This window comes from Protopterus annectens, chromosome 10.part0 (assembly GCF_019279795.1).
Source record: "Protopterus annectens isolate FY-2018-M chromosome 10.part0, PAN1.0, whole genome shotgun sequence".
NCBI lineage: Eukaryota > Metazoa > Chordata > Ceratodontiformes > Protopteridae > Protopterus > Protopterus annectens.
In genome coordinates this window covers 1745194971-1745217854 of record NC_056744.1, presented here as the reverse complement: position 1 = coordinate 1745217854, position 22884 = coordinate 1745194971, and the positions used below count along the sequence as shown (strand labels likewise).

At 39.0% G+C, this 22884-nt stretch overlaps 1 protein-coding gene across 4 annotated transcripts in view; it reads right to left on the bottom strand.

The window, feature by feature from the left end:
• The window catches only part of LOC122813971, a 1592156-nt gene that overhangs the window by 1371196 nt on the left and 198076 nt on the right, over positions 1-22884 (bottom strand). For all 4 annotated transcript variants that reach the window (XM_044086526.1, XM_044086527.1, XM_044086529.1 and 1 more), the window contains exon 4: positions 8086-8370. In XM_044086526.1, the coding sequence (XP_043942461.1) occupies positions 8086-8370 (285 nt within the window). The remainder of the gene's footprint in view (positions 1-8085; positions 8371-22884) is intronic.

Here is a 22884-nt window from a genome sequence, read left to right as displayed (position 1 = left end):
AAAGTATGTCCTGTGCGATATCTGAAAGGTGTCCCAAGAGCCATTTCCATAACAAGTAGTAGGTGAGAAGAAGATTCATGAGTCCAGAGCATCCCAATAGACTTCATGATGGAGATTTATTTGTATCAGTTACTGGTATATAAGCAAATCTGCAGCCACAGACTATATCAAATACAGTAAGTACGGAAGATTGTTAGAAATGTCAGCAAGTTATTCTGACAGTTCAAAAAACTGAAAAATATTTATTTGAACCACGTGAATATGCTGCTGTTAAACATTATTTATTTATTCACATTTGATTACTGGGAAAGTTCAACCAGGTAGAAGCCCATTCTTAGAGGAGGCCTGGGGAGAAAAGCTCCAAAGTATTACAAATCATTTTAAGAATAATAATTTTACAGTCTTAAAAATAATACAAAAAAAATAATTTTGCAAATTAGACATACTATGAAAACATTGGTTAAGAATAGATACAAGTTATAGGACAATAATTTAATATTTAGAGAAATGTTATCCAGTTTATACAGAAATTAAAGGTAAGTTAGTATAATAAGAGACTGATTATTAGTGCTGCTAATCATTAACACTTATGGTCTGTAGTTGATATATGCTGCTGTTAAACATTAACACTCATGGTCTGTAGTTGAAGTGACAAATGAAAAAAGACATTGAGATATCATTGAATCTGGAAATACCCATTGTGTAGTAATCTGTTTTTTAAGCTTTGCCCCCCCCAAAAAAAAAAAAAAAAAAACTGTTGAAAGCAGAAAAGTGGGACTGTAACTTTTAAAAGGGTGGAATGTAATACAGGTGTATAACTATTAGAGATTTGTTTTTATTGTCTGTCTCAGAGTTTAGAATATGCATCATGTAGTCTTATATTCTGAGTTTACTGCACCATCTGAAATACATACTGACAAAGCTGATCGCATGCAGTTTGCGTTCTTCTGTTTATTTAGGTCATCCTAAATACCAAAATTCTACAAAGCCTGGTGGCACAAGTCTTAGACATCAAACAGGTGATTGACGTTTGGCGGCAGATTGAATTACGTGTATGGAACTGCACCATTAGATAGTATTGCCTGAAGTTAGTATCATGCCTGAATCAGGCCTGTCTCCCTTATATACTACCTTTAGTAGGAATGAGCTTAGATGTCAATCACACCTTCCAAATATATGGTGAGTGCCTGTTGCATACTCTTTCATGAAACCATTCACATGTTCATGCCTGGAACTGAACAGGTATGATAATCTCTGTTTCTCAAGCTTCTATGAAGAGATTGAAGGCATAGAAACAATTTTCTGTAAGCTGGATAAAGACAGTGAGACTCCTCCGTATTCAGGTTCCCCCCCATTAACCCCCTCCTTCAGAAAGACATTGAGGTGTAACATAGACTGTCATCAGGTCTCCATCTCTTTTCTCCAGAAACACTTGAGTACATGCCTGAAGAAGTAGAAGAAGACAGAAGAGCCCTTGGTAGTTCTCCTCACAGATTTTCTTAATAGGAATGCTGTTGTGAAAGACCAAAAACATCATGGCTCTGGAGAATGGCCCCCAGTGAGGCAGACAGAATTTACATGCTTACAAGTGAGTTTCTCAGTGTAAATCCGAGTGCTGACTCTTATGTGATCTATTTGGCATATGTCATGGACCATAACATTTCTACCCTGCCACCAGACGAGTCCTAAGCTCTGGACAGGTGTAACGCATTACTGTTTTATCCTGAGGCCAAGAGCCCTTGACTGCTGTGTCACCTACCTGAATTTCAGTTTCAGTCTTGTATGTCACCCGGTGGATAGCCAACTGACTCACAGACAGGACCAAGGAAGTTAGAATTGGGGAGTCCACCTCTACAAAGAGGCCACTCACAAGTGGAGCCCCTCAGGAATCAGTCCTTGGTCCGCTCCTTTTGCCATTTACTTCCCTGAAGTCAGGGCCAATGTCAGTGATCTCTGGATGACTAAATTTGCAGATGATTGCAAATTAGGAGCTGTCATTAAATCCCACATTGACACAATTGTTCTGCAGGGGGTCTGCCACAGACAAACAACTGGTGTCAGAGCCATGAACTAAAGCTAAATGCCAAGAAATGCATAATAGTATACTTCAGGAAGTCACCCATCCTTGGTAACTATCATATTGACAACACACCCCTTAGAGTTGACACAGTAGTCAGGGACTTAGGCACACACACATAGATAGTAATCTAGCCTTTGACAATCATGTGTCTACAGTAGTGAAGAAATCATTATGTGTTAGGCAACTTATAAACAAAGGTGTAGCATGTAAGTCCAAGGAAGTCATTGTTCCACTGTATTCGGCATTCATCAGATCTATCATTGAGTACAATGCCCCCTTTGGCATGTACCTAACCAGGCATATTCAACAATTGGAATGTCCACAGAGGTTCCTCACTAAAAGAACACAGGACATAAGTAACATGTCCTATGAAGACTGCCTCAAGGCTCTATCCCTGTGTTGTGTACCTACAGGCTGTTGAGGGGAGATCTATGCCTGGCATGCAAGGCATTGTCAGACCCCACCATCATGGATGTCCTGCATATCCACAAAACAAACAGCACCAGAATTACCCACTCTAAAGACTTACACCTTGCCTGTGATATAAATAGGCCCTGCTGGAGAGACGGGTATGTAGCCCATCTCTGGAACAGGCTCCCCATCCATGCAAGGCAGAGTTCCTCCCTAATCCAATTCAAGTGCAACTTGGACAATTGGATGGGCAACAGGAATTCATCCCTGGTTCAAGAGGTGCTATGTCTCTAATGGACACTGGCAACCTATAAATGGTTCTTTTCCCAGGTCCCTGCATGTAAATGTTTCATTTCCCAAACCCCTGCTTACACTTATCAAGGGTATCTGAACTTGTCAGACATTTGGGGTGCATGCCCTTGTGGTTGTTAGCTTAGTAATCACCTATGAACCTGTGACCAAGTCCTGAAGAAGCTTGCAGATCTTCCATGGTTTAGTCTGGACTGAAATACAACCTGAATCAGAGTCTGAACACTGTTTTCAGGATGGGCTTTCCTATGGCCAGTTCTAATTTTGACTGTGCTGAGGCAGTGGCTATGGCCATAGGTTGAGGTATGCCCCTAAGCAAGATGGCATGGCTGTGATTGCCTTTCTCAAAGAAAGCTCAGAAACAGCATTCTGGATACCCCATCTAAAAGGGAAGTGTTCTGTGGACAGGCTTGTCAAAACCTGAGGGATGGTCTCCTAAGAAGGAATCAAGCCTTTCACTATGGTGGAAGACCTTTAAGGGCTCTCTGTAGCACTCATTTCTTCCTCTTCATTCCTAAGGTAAATTATCAAGAAGCACACAATCTTGCTCACTCATGTGCCATCCAAGGTGGCCAAGGTGTTAATGTCACCCAAATGGAGTAGTCATGGCTATGGCCTGGGGCTGCCAATGTAAGGCGAGTACAGTTCTTCAGATTTGGTCAGGTGTAAATCCAGGAAATCACCAGGAAACAGTGAGTTTTGGATAGCCTTCCCTAGGAAGAACTTCACTAAACAACAAGGCTGTATTAGCAAACCTCTGGGTACATTGTTGTTGACAATGGACATGAAACATGTCTCTCATTCAGGACAAGATGGAATTCTTCTTTTACAATCTGTTGGTTTCAGTTGAGACATACATGTTTTGTCTAATTCTCAACATCATCACCTTCATTCAGCACATTTAATACATCCACTTCCAAATGATGAACCACCAGCATCTCATACTCATGCTGCTGCTGTAGGGCACCTCCATGGTGCTACTGGACTTGATGAACACCTTTTGGCACATCCATGTTTGAAGGCTACACAGGTAATTTCTCAAGTTCACAATGGATGAACATAACTTGCAATAAAAGTGTTGCCATTTGAGCTTTCTTTCTTGCCTAGAATATTCACAGAGTACTGCACATGGTGGCTAAAGCCCTCCAGAAAGGATTTACATCTGTTCCTCTTCCTGAATGTGTGGCTTTTGGTTGCTCCATTGGGGGACTTCCTGCTAACGTCTATTTAGTGAGCACTCCCATGGTTACAGTCCCTAGTGGGCACCATAAATTGAGAAAAGTCCTGTCTGCATACCTCTCAACTGTACATATTTTTGCACAATGTCCAGAGATTTGGATAGGTTCATAGGTTGGTACTAGGCTATCGGCCCTAGGGCCTATACAAATCTAGCCATAACAATTCCCTGGATATTTCTTCCCACAATATTTACTTCCCTGGACCCCTGCCTAGCAGGGTGACTGACATGATCCCCAGGGTGAATTTCCTATCTCCCATCCAGTCGTTAAGGTTCCTTTAGAAGAGGGCCAAGGAGGTGTTCTGCTTGACATGTATGGGCAGTCTATTCCCAAGTATGGGGAGTCTCTGGGTCAGGATACTATCCCTCCAGCATGTTTTGTTCATTATGATGACAATGTTTAGATCCCTGGAGCATGTGGCTCTGAGGGATTGGGGTTTCTTTAAGTGGAGCATGTCCAACAGCTCAGGGACTGACATGGCCTTTTATGTTAAGCAGTGATCGCCTCTGAGTAGATGATATGCCACAGAGTATAGCTGGAGTTTTTTTAGATGGTCAGCATAGGGCATCTGCTTTAGACCTGTGATTCTTTTAGTGAGGTATTTCTGCAGTCTTTCCAGCTGTTGCAGATGTCTTGCGAGGTACATACCAAACGGGGTGTTGTACTCTATAATGGGTCTAATGAGGGATAAGTACAGTAGGGAAATGACCTCCTTTTTTCTAGATGAAAGGCTCTTAGTGATGAGGTGTGCTACATAGAAGGATTTCCTGACTGTTGTGGCAATGTGGTTATCGAAGGTGAGACCACTGTCCACCTGTGTCCCTAAGTCTCTAATCACACTTTCGGTATTTAGTGTACTGACACCTATGTGGTAATTCACGGGTACATGGTTTTTCCCAAAGGGGATAACTATAGATTTCTTGGCATTAAGCTTGAGCCCATGGCTCTGGCACAAAGCATCTGTTTCTGTAAGGCCCTTTTGTAGAATATCCACATCATTTGGGGATTCAATAATGGCTTCCAGTTTGCAGTTATCTGCGAACTTTGTTAGCCAGAGGCCCTTAGTGTTGGCCTGTACTTCAGAGAAGTAGATGCCAAACAAGAGTGGTCCCAGGACTGAACCCTGAGGTACACCGCTTGTCACTTGTCTGGAGCTGGATTTGGAGTTGGCTACTTTTAAAGTCTGGGTTCTGTCAGTAAGCCAGTTGGCAACCGATCGAGTGACGTAGGGATTTGTGCCCAGCTTAGTAAGTTTATCAATGATTCCAGAGTGGGGGATGGTGTTGAAAGCCTTGGCAAGGTCCAGATAGGCTGTGTGGACCGCCTTACCCTCGTCCACAGCTCTGGAGACTGATTCGAAGAAGTCACTCATGTTCAGGAGACAAGATTGGCCCTTCACGAACGCAAACTGGGTGGGGTCCAGTGTTTAAAGGTTGCCAATGTCTTTGTTTATAAGTTCCATGATAATGCGTTCCATGCCCTTGCAGATCAGGCTCATCATACTGATGGGACAGTAGTTCCCGGGATCCAAGGTGGATCCCCCCTTGTGGAGTGGGGTAACTGTAGCTGTGCGCCACTCAGTGGGCACGAAGCCTGAGGTGAGGCTGTGATTAAACATGACACTTAGATGAGGTGCCAGTTCATTTTGTAGTTCATGTAGTACACAGCCCGGGATGTCATCTGCTACCATGGATTTTGTATTCTTAGCTTTGGAGAGTGCGGTTTCTACCTGTGTGGCTGTGATTACTGGAATTTGACAATCTTTTGGTATTGAGATGGGCCCTTTAGGGGATGAGAGGGGGGTGAAGTTGGCACTAAATTGATCTGCCAGGATTTGGCAATATCCTTGGGATCAGTATATTTAATGCCATTGTGTTGTAGCTCAGAGGAGATCTGAGCATTGCCATTTATATTCTTAACATAACTATATGCCTTGGGGTTGTCTTTGGATTCTTTGGCAATTTTATTTTCGTAACTAGCTTTGGAGAATTTTATGAGGGGATCTCAGCTTCTTACTGAGGCTGGTAAGGGAGTTTTTTGCATCCTGGGATTTTCCTCTTTTCTGCAACAGTTTCTTCCTTCTGTTGTATAGTTTGTTTATGGCAGGGGACCACTAGATTGGCTTCCTTTTTTTGGAGGAGAGCGTCTTGGTTCTATTTGGGATGACACGATTCATGCATGAGTGGATGTGCTCGTACTGTGCCTTATTGTAGGATTCAGCAGTCGAACTTTCAGATCCCGTCTGCATGGGTGCCATGAAGTTTGTCACCTCTGACTTGAGTAGCATGAAGTTGGCTTTGGAGAAGTTTTTTTACAGAGGTTTCCTTACTGGAGGGTGGGGGTAGGATGTGGATGTCAAAGGTGATTTGCTTATGGTCAGACCTGACCAATGTGGGGGTGACCACTGGTGTGGAGCATCTATCTCCCAGTTTGGTAATGACCAGGTCTAGCATAATATTTTGGTTCATTTTTATAAAATTGTCGTTTTCTGGAAAATTAGCAAGAAATCATTAAAGACTGAAGTTAAAAATAAGGACAGACATTTGACTTTCAGACTTCATATCCTTCAGAAAATTCATGCTAATGCAAAACCTGTTATTTTATCAACTTTCTAAGTTTGTAAGAGCAATATTTAAAAAATGTCCCTAATTTTGATCCTTTGTCCCACTTTTATTTATGGTTTTGTCCAGATTTCATGCTCTAAGAGGTTGAGAGGTATGCTGAGTGTCTGGCTATTTTTAAGAAGATTTCCTTTATAGTGTGGAGCTTCAATTCAGATCATTCCTCCCTTTGCAAAAGATGCAGAAAGTCATGGCTTTGGCATCATGGGTGAAGATAGACCACAGGGTTCCATCCTAGACCTTAATGTATATTGTGAGCATGATGTTCAGATGTTACAGTAAACTGTGGGACACTAATAGCAAGAGGCTCCACACACTATCTTTTCCTATGTCAAGTTTATGGTCCAGGAATCTGAAGTGGTGGGCCTCAAGTTCTTACAGTTAAACCCACTCCCTCTGCTAACAACAGATGTTTCACTGTTTGAGTGGACAGCTCATTTTGACTCCCATTTAGTCCAAGGATAGTAGCCCCCCACCTTTAGAAGGGTCTCCACATTAGCCAGCTAAAGCTTTGAACAGTCTTCTTATCTGTAAAGGTACTGGTGCCAAAGCTGCCACTTGGATCATTCCTTGTTCAGTCAGGCAACAGTCTGTCATGTGGTATTTAATCAAGCAACACTTTATGCAGTGAGGTAATGCTCACCCGCATCAGCCCACTGACAGAAGCACTGTTATCTCAGTGGTTATCATCCTAGGAGAAGTGAAAAGGAATAACTGACTCTCTGAGCTGCTTCTTTCTGCTGTCTGCTGGAGCTTCAGATTTAGAAGCTGGGTATAGTGTAGGTTTTCCTGAAGTGGGACATTCCAGCCATTGATCTTGTTGTCTCTTGAAATAATGTATTCCTCCCCTCTTCCGCTTTGAGTTCAACAGGTCAAGTAGAAGTAAGATGCATTCTACATCCAGAGGCACAGGAAACTCCTTCACAGCTTCCTGTTATTCCTGCTGATGCCACATCTCATTGCAAAGTTCAAGAATGAAAGAAAAAAAATAGCTATTTCTGTCCCTTGGCAGCTAAGAAGGATATGGTTTCAAGCACTAAGGTTGGTGAAGAAAAGTGTCCCAGTCTTAGCCACGGATGTCCTGCATAGTTGGGGGTGACATTTTGCTGCACTCAGGGATGGGATTCTGATGCAGATACTTTCTACTGGACTTCCCATTTGGTGTTTCAAGACTGATTAAGACTGTCGGATAGACTTACAGTGAGCAGTTCTATGCCTCTAAGTGGAAGCAGTTCTCCATGTGACCAGAGTAGTACCCTGTACTGTCTCAGTCATTCAGATTGGTGGTGATCCTGACTGACTGAAGAATAGAAAAAAAGAGGCAACAAAAAAAGTACTGAAATATTTCCATCCTAGGATCTATTTGATTTAATATATATTCTGTAGTTCATCAACATCTTTAATTATAATTACTAAAATAACTTACTTATAACCTTTACTTCAATCTTCTGTGAAAAGGGTTGTTGTAGGGTCTCATGTTGTACTTCACAGCTGATTTCTGACCCTTCATCTTCTTCATTAGGAGTGAAGGAGTAATACCCTTCTACATTGTAAGTTCCATCTTTGTTTGTGTTTTTTCTGTCCACTCGCTGACCATTCTTTAGCCAGTTCAGAGCAATAGTTTCTGGATAAAACCCAGTCACTTCACACTTTAGAGTCTGTTCAACGTTCTTCACAAAAGGAGATGAATGAATTTTCACTTTAGGGCTTACTATAAAACAAAACAAAGAAAAATATTCAAATCAGTTCTGACAATCTGCAATATTTGTTTTAATTCTAGTGATCTGCACAGCAGAATGGGCTACAGAAGGTTTGTCTCTCTTCTCTGATTCATTAACTGACTTTATTATACTCAGGAATATTTCTAATAAGCAGAAATAATTTTGAATGAAATGTTTTATTAGCAAGCACGTCATATCATATAACTGCATTTTCACATGCCTTTAAATAGGAACTATCTTCTAGCAACTAAACGTACATGCGCCAGTCAGATATCATGTTAGAAGTTGTGCACAAGGTCTAAAACAGAGCTGCATTGTGCAGAAGCTTTGCACTTCTATATCTAAATTGATCATCTCTGCAAGCATGATGGAAAGATGTTAAATGGATTAGTGAAATCTTGTCTGTTTAATGTGATTCCATAACCACATCTTCACTGAGATTAAAATTCTTAGGATTAATCTATTATTTTGTAAGATGTTTATTCAGCATTCCATTATAGATCTCATAACTTGCTCTCCTTACACAGTACCAATCCGAGAGATGTACTTCATCTCAAAATGCCATAAATTGCACAGCCAAAGAAGTGGAAAATCATAAATATGGCAGATCATGATACATTTCTGAGTCTGGATTACTAACATCAAATGCAAAATAAGCCTTCATTTCAATAAAGCAGTACATTAAAATTGGATAGTATTAAAACACTGCATACATAAACAAACACATGCATACATGCATGTTGACACACATTGTACACATACAAACTAACACACACACACACACACACACACACACACACACACACACACACACACATTTTTTGGAAGTTAATGGCTATGATTGTTAGAACTGCAACACTATACAATTATTGAAAACAGTCAAGTAATGTGAACAGTGAAAAACGCAACTTGCAAACAAGCATTTTTCAGTGCTGATTGTTGTCTCCATTAGTAATGGACTACAGGAATGTGGTAGGAGGAAGAAACCAGACCGATGAAGGCAGTTGGGATATAGCATTTAATTAATTTTGAAAGGTAACGATCTTTAAATACATGTTGTATAGATACTATTAGTGCATGCATACTGTGAAAGCCAAGCTAGACAAATTAAAAAAATAAATAAAACATCATCATGTTGTATTTTTCATCAACCTAGAGGATAGTACTAGGCTAACTGCCCTTGTGGGCCATTTTAAACCTAGCTTACCCCATGTGAGACTCAAACCCTGCATCCTGTGTTTGTAAGGTAAATACCTTAACCATTATATCAACCTCCCACCATAAAGTAGTATAATAGCTTGGAATCAAACCCAGATCAACTGCTTGAAAGGCAGCTGTGCTCACCACTATACCACATAAACACATAAACAGCACTAAATAATTACCTCTGCCATGTTGCGAATCCAAGCCCATCACACCTACAGCACACTGCATTAACCCACCACATCACATTATTTTCAACTTCTAATGTTATTTAAAGGAGAACCACACCCACAGACTCAAAAACATGTTTATTTCATCATGGTTTGGTGTTTCCTACATTTTAATACCATTCTGGGACTATTTACAGGTTTTTAAATATTTTTATGCATAATTTCTGAGTCTGACCACATGGGGTCAGGCATCCTGAAGTAATTCTGATTGTTTAGTCTGCCTGTAGGTATCCCACAATACATGCTTGTCTGTAAAAAATTACATCACACAAGTCTCTTTCTTCCTAAATCTCCTGTCAATGCATTGATTTTACATGCATACACTGCTGTCTTTCAATCAGGTAGTTTTAAGAAACATTCCATGCTGTTCAATGTCTACTTAAAACACAAACAGTGCAAATACCACAGAACAGACTTTCAAAGTGCTTTTTACTGCTGCTTCTTTTTAGAATGGCTAAACTGCAGTCTTTTGTTAAGTCTGAATTGTACTACTTTGATTCATCTCCCATCCCCCTTCACACCTAACCTCCCTAGCTGCCAAAGTGTTAAGGGTAATTTGTGCTGTTACCTGCTATGATTGATGGCTCACATCAGAAAACTTGACTTGTGCTGTTTCCTTGTTCTAGCCTTTACTTTCTGTATAAGTAGGGGAAGGACCATGGAACTGTGACAATGGGTAGGTTTTATGACGGTCATGGTGATTTCAGTTTGGAGAGGGAATTGGCCAGAAAACTACCTGTATGCAGTGGCCTTGATGACATCAATGAATTGGAGACTGCAGCAAGCTTTTCTGGGGTGGGATAAAAGTTTTTTGAAAGTGAAACCACCACAGTACAGTAAGGTATTGTTCTAGTGGAGAGAAACAGTCGTTTTAAAATATTTTAAATCCTGTATCATTGTGTATTCATAGCAGGGACAGTAAATAGGGAGAAAAAGGACAGATAATTGAGCATTTAATGATAGAATCCCATTGCTGTCCTTTAAAACAGTTGGAAGTCATCAATTAAATCAGCTTGCATAGACATACTACACTGCTGTTTATACTCCTTCTATCATGTTCCATCTCATTTTAAGTATGAATTACATTTTCTTTGTTATCATTTATTATTGCCTTTCTTTCACTCTGCTATAAGTAAAGGTACTGAAAAGAAGCAGGACTGAAACCATAAATAATTCTGAACACTTTTCTGTTAACTGAAATATTTATCTAACAAGATATTAATACCATGTTTAATATTCAAAAGGCTATGTAAAATATTTTTTTGCTCCACATCTGACCATCAGCTTGTTTCCGTGTCCTCTCCTCATTCACCAGGTGTACTACATAGATCTTAGCCTCTCCTGAACTAACCCTGACTCACATCTAGGGCCATTGAAGAGATCAAACATGCTGCACTGAGAGTGTTTTTGTGTTATGCATTAATTTCCCTTCCTCTCATGAAACTTGTGATGAATAGAGATTGGATGTACAGTGGATTGAGCTGACATGTTTTTCTTCCTCAGCAGCAATTCATGCTGTGTCTGCAAATGGTGCATTGAGATCAGTGCACTACCCCAGTAAACAAACATACATAAATAAATAAACAACTCTTCTATTGCTACTGATTCCCCTTGGACTACAGCACCCCCTCTATGTTCCCATCTTCAGATGGAGACCTAGCATAAGGTATGCATGACTGCAAATCCTCCCCTCCATGATGGGCACTCTAGTACCCCCATGATAGTACCTCAGACAGTACAGCCACTAACTGAACCTGGTTTGTCTGGGATGTAGTCAGAACTTTATTCCTGTATGCCATGACACTGGTTTAAAGGCCAGGTAAAATTACTGATTGTGATTTATTTTCTGCCTACAGTTACCTAAAATAAAATGTATTTGTAGTGCAAAGCTAACATAAATCAAGTAAGGCTGCAGCAGTAAAAAAGAAATGTGTGTGCCCCCTGTGAACATGCTCACCCCCTAGACAAAAACACACAGGCATGCATACATATATGGAGGACAATGGCCATAGCCTCTGTTAACAAGTACTTTTGCAATAACATCAAATGGTATCATGCTGTGTATCCTACACCCAGGTCCATTTGTTTTTGTCACACTCAGTGAGATACAGTCACTTATGAGTACACAGTATGGCAGTTTGTGCACCTATTGTAGTGCAAATTTCTCTGCAGACCCTCCTTCCTGACTTACTTTGTTCCTGTACATAACAGGACACATAGCCTACTTTTGTTGTGCACCCAACATTTATCAGGCAGCCTGTTAAAACAGTCTACAGCACCACTGGCATGCACAGGCCATATGACACTTCAGCTGTGGACCTTCTATCTTGGTAGTAATATTTCTCAAATGCTTATAGTACAATTGTAGTGCATTATACATTGCACAGAACCTATGGGATGTGCACTTTATAATGCATGTGATCATATACACGTGCTTAGAAATTATACTTTACAGCAGGTACTGTGGTTGCATAATGCTCTTTATCATCAAATACAGTACATAATTAAATCAGCATATTCACCATCAGATGTACATCATCTGATAGACAAGAAGTTTGGAAGAAAATTACATACACATTAATAGAATGTTAATCCCTTATTGTCACTTGTTTTATACTCTAGCAGCAAGAATACCAAAAACAAGAAAGAAAAATACTTAAGTACTAGAAAATCTTATGTACAGAAATAGAAAAACTTTATAGTAACAGAAACCTGGTTCAGGGCTCCCGGGAGCACCCCAGCACTACCAGGTTATACCTCATACCATGCTTTTCGGCCCCAAAACTTAGACTGAACCACAAAAGGAGGCGGAGTATCGATATTCATCAAAGATACCCACATCTCCAGGTTGGTGGCAAAGCACGAAGCATCAGAGACTATCCATGTGCAACTAACAGTGGGTAAAACTGCCTTCCAGTTTATAGCCTGCTACAGACCACCCTCCCAACCCCAGAAACCCCACTTGGCCTTCCTGAGAACAATGGAAAATATGAAGATCTCTCCAAACACCATTATATTGGGCGACTTCAACTACCCAAACATAGACTGGGAGCATTACTGTAGCTCCAACACCCTAGCCCAAAGGTTCCTAGAATTCATAAACTCAAATGCTATGGAACAACTTGTTACCACTCCCACAAGAGGGGAAAACATACTGGACCTGATCATCACCAACATGGGGACTCTATGCTCCAGACCAGAAGTGTATCCCTCACTGGTAAGATCAGACCATAAACTGATCTCACTGGATATTCACATCCCGACCCCACCCCCTGCCCAGAAAACCACAGTGAAAAACTTCTCTAAAGCAAATTTCACACTCCTCAAAACTGAGGTGGAATCCTTCAAAGCCCCCGGGCCTGTGGAAAATACAGCCCAGACCGCAGAATCCTTTATAAATGCATTCTATGAACACCTTCAGGAATGCATGGATCATGCAATCCCAAATAAAACCAAGACCCAATCCTCCAAAGGCAGACGTCCTGTCTGGTGGACCCCAGCCATAAACAAACTATACAATAGAAGGAGGAAGTTACTACATGTTAGAGCAAAATCCCAAAAAGGGAAGGCATCTCTGATCAGTAATAACAAAAAACTAAGGGCACTCATAAAATCGTCTAAGGCCAGCTTCGAGAGAAAAATTGCACAGGACACTAAGGATAATCACAAGGCTTTCTTTAGTTGTGTTAGGAACCTGGGTGGGAATTCTCAGATATGCTCAGAATTAGTCCAAAATGACAAAAAATACACCAAACCCACAGACATTGCCAATATCCTAGCTGACAGGTTCAGTGCAAACTTCTCCCCCCCTCCCCACCAAAAGGGCAAATATCTATCCCAGCAGAGTGCTGCCCCAATGACATCTCAGATGCTCAGGTAAGAGCCGCCCTCTCCAAAGCAAAAAATACAGCATCAATGGGACCAGATGGTGTCCCGGGCTGCATCCTACATGAACTCCAAGAAGAGCTAAACCCAAACATAAAACTACTGTTCAATCTTAGCCTTACTACAGGATATGTACCCAAAGAGTGGCGTACAGCAACAGTGGCCCCTCTCCACAAAGGTGGTGCCTCAACGGACCCTGGAAACTATCTCCCCATAAGCCTGACTAGCTCGGTCTGCAAAGCTATGGAAAGGATCATCATGGACCTCATAAATAAAGATATTGGGGACCTACAGACACTGGATCCTACCCAGTTCGGCTTTGTTAAGGGCAGATCCTGCCTCTTAAACCTGGTCAACTTCTTTGAAACAGTCACCAAGGCCATTGACGAAGGGAAGGTGGTCCACACAGCCTACCTGGACCTCGCAAAAGCCTTCGATACAATACCCCACTCGGGCATTATAAATAAGCTCACCAGCTTAAATATAAACCCCTATGTCACTAGATGGGTTGCAAACTGGCTCAAGGACAGAACCCACATGGTTAGAATTGCTGGAGCCATGTCAGACTCCAAACCAGTTACAAGTGGCGTCCCACAAGGCTCAGTCCTGGGTCCTCTCTTGTTCGGTATATATTTCTCTGAGGTACAGGCCAACACAGAAGGACTGTGGCTGACCAAGTTCGCAGATGACTGCAAACTGGGCGCCATAATCAACTCTCCAGCCGACACAAGCATCCTCCAAAAGGGCCTCATAGAAACAGACAACTGGTGCCAGAGCCATGGCCTCAAGCTAAATGCCAAAAGTGTATAGTCATCCCTTTGGCAAAACAAAGTGCCCACAAATTACCACATAGGTGGTAATCCATTAAGTACAGAAGAAGTAATTAGGGACCTGGGGACCCAAGTTGATAGCAATCTCTCATTTGACAACCACGTGGCCAAAGTGGTTAGAAAAACATTTTATACAGCCCACCTAATCATGAAGGGATTCACATCTAGATTAGGGGAGGTCATCGTGCCTCTTTACTCATCCCTCATCAGGCCCATAATCGAGTACAATTCCCCTTTTGGGATGTACCTTACCAAACACCTGCAGCAACTGGAAAGACCCCAAAAGTACCTTACCAAGAGGATCAAAGGGCTCAAACAGATGCCATATGCTGCTCGGTTAAAGAAACTCCAGCTCTACTCAGTGGCATACCGCTTGCTCAGAGGCGACCTGTGCCTGACGTATAAAGCCATGTTCAACCCGGAATTAAGGAACATGCTGCACCTCAAAAAATCCAAATCCCATCGAGCTACACGCTTGAGAGACTTGAACCTCAGCACTGAAATAAATAGGACATGGTGGAGGGACAGATTCATAACCCAGAGGCTCCCTTCACTCTGGAATAAAATCCCAGTCCAGGTTAGGCAGAGTCCCTCATTGACTCTCTTCAAGAGGAATCTTGATGAGTGGATGGGAGATCGTAGGTTTACCCCGGGTATCACTTCTGTGTCACTGTTAGACAGAGGCACAGTATACTAACCTCGAAAAAGGGCATAGCAAAATTAATTTAAAATGGGTGGCAAAAGCCAAACATACTCTGGCTAGGCTTATAAATGCCCTAGGGCAGATAGCCTAGTATGAACCTATGAACCTATGAACCTATATGTGGGGCAGCTGATTAAGGGTTAAGCCTTTTTGAACTAATGAGTTTCATATACATTTATACTGTTTTAACCACCTCTTCAAGCTCAGTTTAGTTTGTTCATCTAAAAACTTGCATGTCTCAGCAATCAAAATGTGTTCTAACTTTTACTGACATCACAGCAAACCTTTCTTTCATGATTTTCTAAATGTTGGTGAGGGGAGGGTGAATAAGGGCATCATTTAATGCAGTATGGAGAAGATAAAGAATACTGTGAGAAAACAGATTATACTAGTGACAAAGTGGGGCATTGTGGATCTGGTTAAGAGGTAATACGAATTACTTAGAGTTGCCAACAAAGGTATTGCAGAATAAGAGGAATCTCACAAAACAAGAAGAGGCACAGAGTGATAAAGAGAAAATAAGGGAGTATTTAGATAATATGCATGAGTTTAGAAAGATTGTTTTTTGTTAAGTAACTATGTGTTTGATAATAACTGTAGAGCACAAATATTTTTTGCACAAAGACTTAGGCATAAAAAAGTAGAAATAGTTGTTGCCAAATTTAGGGAGCCTATAACAAGAGAAATAACCAGAGATCTTTTAAAGGTATTAGAGAAATTTTGCAGATTTTATGAAAATTTGTATAAAGCAGAGAAATGTGGAAATCAAGAAAGAGCACAAATAGAAATATTTATGGAAGACTTAATTATGCCAGGGTTAGAGATAGGTGAGACTCAAGAACTAACAGCTAAGATAGGAGGAGATGAGGTAAAAAACAGTGATGCAACAATCTTCAGGGACAGATGGCATTCCTTTAGAAGTTCAGAAGTTAGGAGGGAAGAAAATGATAAAGATCTGGAAGATTTTGTTTAACAGTATTTTCAAAGGAGGAGAAGCCACAAACATCTTGGAAGAAAACTGTGGTGGCTGTATTACCTAAGGATGGTAAAGACACATCAGATCCAGCTTCATGTCAGTCCAGTTTAGTTTTAAACTATGATTATAAAATGTTTATGTCTATACTAGCTAAAAGATTGGTAAAGGTGTAGCTAAAATTGATAGATATGGATCAATGTCTTTTTTTGGTGAGGGGAGGCGAACATTTGACAGTATTAATAAAATGATAGTCTAGAAGGAAGCAGAATGTGAGAAAATACTGCTGTTGGTTGTGGATCTTGATGCAGAGAAAGCATTTGACAGAGTAAGGTGTGATGTTGTGAGTGTAGCATTCCTTGATGTTATAATAAGGTTAATTAGGAGAATAAATGAAGGATCAGCAGCAAGAATTAAAGAACAAGGGTTCCTCTCTGATAAGTTGTATTTGAACAGAGTAATTATGGAGGAGTATCATCTTTCCTGTTTGTTATTTGATTTATACTTAGAGCAATTGGCAAAGAAAATAAGGGACTCAGAAATGTCAGGATATAATTGGTATGGTAATCAAGGAAAGTTGGCTTCATTTGTAGATGATATTAATTTGTACCTGATAAATCCAAAAAAGGACATCTCAATGGTGTGGAGAATCTTGAGACAGCTTCAAGTTTTTTGGGGATATAAAGTTAATGAAGATAAAACAAAAGCTATAGCTGTAAATTATATTGATCCAGCAATACTCATATTTATGGGGACGCAATAAGGCTTATGTTATGGCAGCTAAGAATATGTGCGAAGAAACTAAACAAAAGATAAGATAATTCAAAAACTGAAAACTCTTGGATATTGATAGTAAGATACAAGCAGTGAAATGTTTTTAGTTTTTTAGTTTTAACCATGGGTCAAAAGTTGGGAATAATAATTACTAAACAAATTCTTCTTATTCTTCTTCTTTTGGCTTTTCCCGGTTAGGGGTCGCCACAGCGGATCACCTGTCCACTCATGATTGGCAGTGGAGTTTTATGGTGCCCAACCTTCCACAGAAGGCACACGCATGCATGCACTCACACCTACAGCCAACCGCTGCACCACCCCGGCTGCCCAATTAATAAACAAATTGAAGGAATTTATCTGGAAGGGGAAGAAGATAAGAGTTAATTGGGATAAGTTGATTCTTTCCAATACAGCAAGGCAGTTTAGGATTACCTGATTTGAAAGGATATTTTTAGAGCTACATAGTGAAGGTTATAATTCAAAATGGGAAGGGATGATAGTACAGCAGGGGAGAAGTTCAAGAGATAAAGAGATCATGGGATTTTGAATGCAGATCCTTAAGGAGAATAATAACTATACAGAATATTACGTTCATAAAGTAGTAGGAAGTATTCTAAGAACTAAGTCAACATGAGAATGGAGAAAGGAGATTTTGTTAATAGAGATGACACAAGTAGGTGGGTACAGAAAATAGGTAAGGGAAACTGGAAATTACTGAAGAAAGCTGGCATATGAACCAATATATTGGTATCAGATAAATAGAGAAGCAAAGGTAATAGAATGGGATAAGGCCAAGAAGATGTTTGGACTGCAAGCTAGAGACTGCTTTGCAAATCAGGGATTGATATCAGAATATAGGCAAAGAGAAATGGCTAATGGAATCCTGTGTGAAAGACCTGCTCTGGTAGAATATTTTAGTTGAATCTAGGAGAGAAGCTGCTGTTGAAAAAGGGATGATTAGTAGAGCATAAAAAATATTGCATGATAACTATAAGAATCAATCAGGGGAGGTTAGAAAAAATTGAAAAGAGAGACTGAAAAAGTAATTTACAAGAGAATAATGGAGGGTTGGGGCCTTATGAATGGCTCCCAAGTATGCAGGACTTAGGATCTTTGCTTGGACATGTTTGTATATGTATTTTTAGGGTTCTATCAGCAGACCGAAGACGCATGTTTATGAATGCATCTTGGTCGAACTGAAAACACTGAAATGGCAAAATATCGAAGCAGCATGTAAGCGAATTCTTTTCCTGGGAAAGAATTTGCTTGGCTGCTTTGGTAGTTTGCCATTTTTGGCACTGTAGTGCAGTCTCAGAGTTGGTATATTTAAGTAGGGGGGTGTGGGGGGATCAGCTCCCCACTTCGGGGGGTGTGGAGGGGTGAAGACCCCCCCCACTTAATGTCATGTTTTAAAGTGTTTTCTTTTTCTTTTTTGGTGGAACAGCAATTTTTTTCCCTTGAAAAAAAATTGCTGTTCTGACAGTTCGGTTTTGTAAGCTTTCACTTACATGGGGTCGATTAATCACCGTTCGCTTACCTAAGCATTTGGTGATCTAATATAGACCCTCTGTTTATACCCCAAGCAGACTTCAACAAATTTTTTCTCAAGTAAACAGTAAATGTTGGGGGTGTGATGGGGGAAAAAGAGGTAACTGGAACATACATTTTGGGAGTGTAATGAGATGGCAGATTTTAAAAAGTACCTATGGAAAATTCTTTCAGATATAGTGAGTAAGCAAATGGCTGTAACTAAAACATGATTCCTTTGAGCTGGGACACAGGATCTGAATTGTTTAGACATAGTAGGGCCTTGTTAAGTTTAATTCTGTTTGCTGCCAAAAAGCAATTACTAGAAAATGGAAAGCAAAGTCTAAACCAGCCTTATTTGAAGTATTGAATGTTATAGAACAGATAAAAGAGCTGGAAGATGGATCTTTAAAAAAGGGAAGGAGCAAATTACATAGAAATGAATGGAAATTATGGGAACAAGATATGCAGAATAATGTTCAGGAGAAGAAGGAGTGAAGTTTAAAGGAAGGCAAAAATTCAGCAATTTATAACTGATGATACTTGCAAAGAAAGAAAATATATGTGATGTATAATCTGTAATGTATGTGAATGGAAACATGTTAATATGATTTGTTTTATTTTCTGTTGATGTATATTTGCTTATGTCTCAAGTGATAATTTAATAAAGCTGTTAAAAAAAGAAAGAGAAGACATTGGATAGAAACTTGAACGTGATTGCCTTATAAGGTTAAGGACAGAAAGGAAGTTGCGGAAATAAGTTAATAGCAAAAAGCATGTTAAGGAAGTAAATCATCAAAAGTGGAAATGCTGGTAAGAGCACACTGAGATTAAAAACAAGAAAAATGACTCTATACAAATCCAAAGAAAGGCCAACAAGACAAAGTGTGTAGTTGAAAGTTTAGCACTATTATTTATTAAATAGTAAAATAACATCTTCAGAACAACGTGATTATAAAATTGAATCTCTTATATACACCCAAATTAGTGATGAAACTCACAGCTAACTCCATCACCCAAAAAAGAACGGAAAGCATTGACACACATAAAAATCCTCATTAAAAATATTGTAATAAAAATCAAAATAAATGTATAACCTTTCATAAAAAAATTAAACATTTGCTAAAACATTAATATTTTCCTTATTTTAAATAGCATAAATATGTTCATACATTCTTTGCAAGAGCATTCTAATGATTTTATTCACATAGAAGTTCTCTCAGTGCTAAATAAACTGCCTGTACATATCTATAATTGTATCAACTTATAGAATCAATTACCTTGTTTAAGTGTTTCAAACTGAATTTCCTGTGTTAATAAACCTACAGTATTTACAACTGAAACACTGGTAAGTACCCATAGGACCAAATCTATGTCAATCAATATCAACTTTTCATCCCTCTAAAAATGCCTTTAAATTTGTATCTTTTTTATAAATTCATTTTGGGACTGACCCAATAATTTCAGCCACATAATTGCTACCTAAAATAACTTTCCAGCTACTTTTAAATGTGCTTTTATTTTAAATGAATCTGTGCCGATTGACACAGGAAAAGCCTTAAAAAGAATAATTGTCTGTCAAATCAATATTGTTTGTCTTTTATCTTTGAAATTAAAACCACTAATAAGAATTGGTGGAATTTAGTAGCTCACTGTTTTTACCTTCTTCAACAGTTTGATTCAGTCTACTTAATTCATATCCTCTATTGACAAAAAATGAACCAAAGTTTTAATTTCACCAAAAAAGGTCATATCATTACTCACTAATCTACTCAGTCTTATTAATTGTCCTCTATTTATGCCCCCAAGTAATAAACTGAGGATGCTGACTACTTTAATGCAAATAATTGTTGACAGACTTTTTCTTTCTATGTACATTATATTTGAAACAATGATTTACTGTATCAAGTGTAATATGAAGGTCCAAAAAGTTAACACATTAACACCCTTGTCATTAATGGTGAAAGAGAGAAGGTCAACACTATGATTTATTTTTTCAAGAAGCTTGTCAAAATCATTAGTTGTACCCGACCAAATAAAAATTAGATCATTGATAAAACTTCACCAACTTAAACAATTCCAGTTTGGTGAGTACAGTTTTCTCCCACCAACACAATACTAAACTGGCAAAGGCTGACGCCATCCTGGCCACCATAGCCACTACAGAAAGTTCCTGGTAAATACTTTTATCAAAGAAAAAAAAAAAACTGAAAGCTAAAACTATATCTAACAAATTATGTATAGTAATACTTTTAATATTATCAAAATCTGTGACATGACTTAAATAGTAGGTTACATATTCCACTCCTGTGTCCTGTATAATGAAGGTGTATAAAAAGACTACATCTAAAGTAGCCATAAAGGTTTCACTTCCATCAAATGTATCATCTTTTAATAAATCTAAAAATACCCAAGAATCCTTCATGTAAAACTTTAAACATTGCACAATAAGATTTAAAAGACAATCCAAAAACAAAGCTATTGCTTCAGTATTTCCATTTTTGTACAGCAACAATTGGTCTCAAAGGTGTTTTTATCTCATTTTTATGAATTTTAGTGATTCCAAAAATATACTCAATTTTGGTTGATCTGTGGATAAAAATTCATATAAAGTAAAGTTGATATAGCCCTGACTTATTACATCAAATTTTGAATTATCAACATGTTTGAGACTCTTTTCTAAGAAAGTCTTTGCTAACTTTTCTGTAACAAGTCACATCTGAAAGATGTTCTAACATATAGTCCTGCTATTTTGAATTGCCCATCAACACCAGTCCATTCCCTGTATAGGCCTTTATAAACCTAACGCTGTTGAGATTTCATAATTCAGGCAGTGCTAATTTTTCAGACTTAATGAAATTATAATATCAAACTCTTGGTTTGTTAGTAACCTCCTAAAATCACTTTCATAAAAATCTAAAAAAATTGAATAGAGGAACAAGTAAAGGATTAAAAACATTGTCCTTAGGCACATTTTTTTATTTGACATTTGTTTACTGGGAAGGTCCAGCTGGGTAAATGCTCATTTTCAGCGAAGGCCCAGGGAGAATAGCTCCAATGAACATATTATTAAAACAAAATTAAATTATAATGTTAGGTTCAGACAATATCACAGATATAGAATTAGTGGATACATTAGATGCAAAAAGGTATAATAGGACACTCTAAGTACAAGAAACAATGTGGTAGGGCAGTCATTATACAGGAAACAAGAGACAACTAGTACAGTATCAGAGAGCTGTGCTTTGTGGTTACAATAGAAGAAGCAATAGAGTTAGGACACGCTGAATACATGATACTTGAGAAACACCTGATATATATGACTTCATGATAATACATGACACACTAAATACAGATTGAAGCAAAGGAAGTTTAACAGTAAATTTCAGAAATGATTCTAAGATAAAGAAAGGGAATAGTATGAGTAGAAAGAGAGAGAGAGTATTTGATAGAAAAGGTATCACTGAAAGATAAGCCAGTAAAGAGAGGAAGCAAGGTGAGGTAAACAATTTTAGAGAGGAATATTAGTGGATACTATGGTGGTGTGGAGCATAGGCATATCCATTTGTTGGCTAAATGTTCTTTTAGTCTTCACTTAAAAGAAAAGTAGTGAGGTATAAATCTGATAGATTCTGGAATGCTATTCCATGATTTGGCAACACAGTAAGAGTAAGGACTAATTCCATAAGATCTCTGGGGTTTGTAAATAGATAGTAGCTGCTTGTGAGAAGAACACAGGTCTCTAGATGGATTATAATGTTGAAGAAGTGATGAAGTAATTTGTGAAAATGAGGACTTGTACAGTATTTTGTGGGTTAACATTAGTTGATTAATGTAGGTGAGCTAGTTTGAGCCAATTAAGAGACTTGAGAAAAGAGCAGTGGTGAGAGTGGTGGGCCTGCCCTGTGACAAATTTAGCTATATTATTATAGCACTGACTGAGTTTAAGTTTGAGGGAAGTTTGAAGATTTGTTAGAATAGAGGACACGTATAGAAGGGAGGGTAAGAGATATGTCACTTTTGAGGAGCTGTAGATAATTTTTTTTTAGCCATGTACAACATGCCCAGTTTTTGATTGCCTTTTTTTAATATAGTTGCTGATATGCAGTTCAGACTTTAGGTTATCAATAGTTAAACCTAGCAGCTTAGTATGTGAAACTACATGAACTGAAGTATTGTTAAGAGAATTAATATTGAAGTTAGAGGTATCTGGAGTTTATTGTTTTGGAACAAATAGTAAAAGTTTAGTTTTTTTGGACTGAGCAGGAGATGGTCACTGGCAAGCCAAGACTCAATGGAATTGAATACGTCTTGGATCATGCTCTGAAGACAGGTAAGATTACTAGCAGAGCAGATTAAAGTAGAGTCATCGGCATATT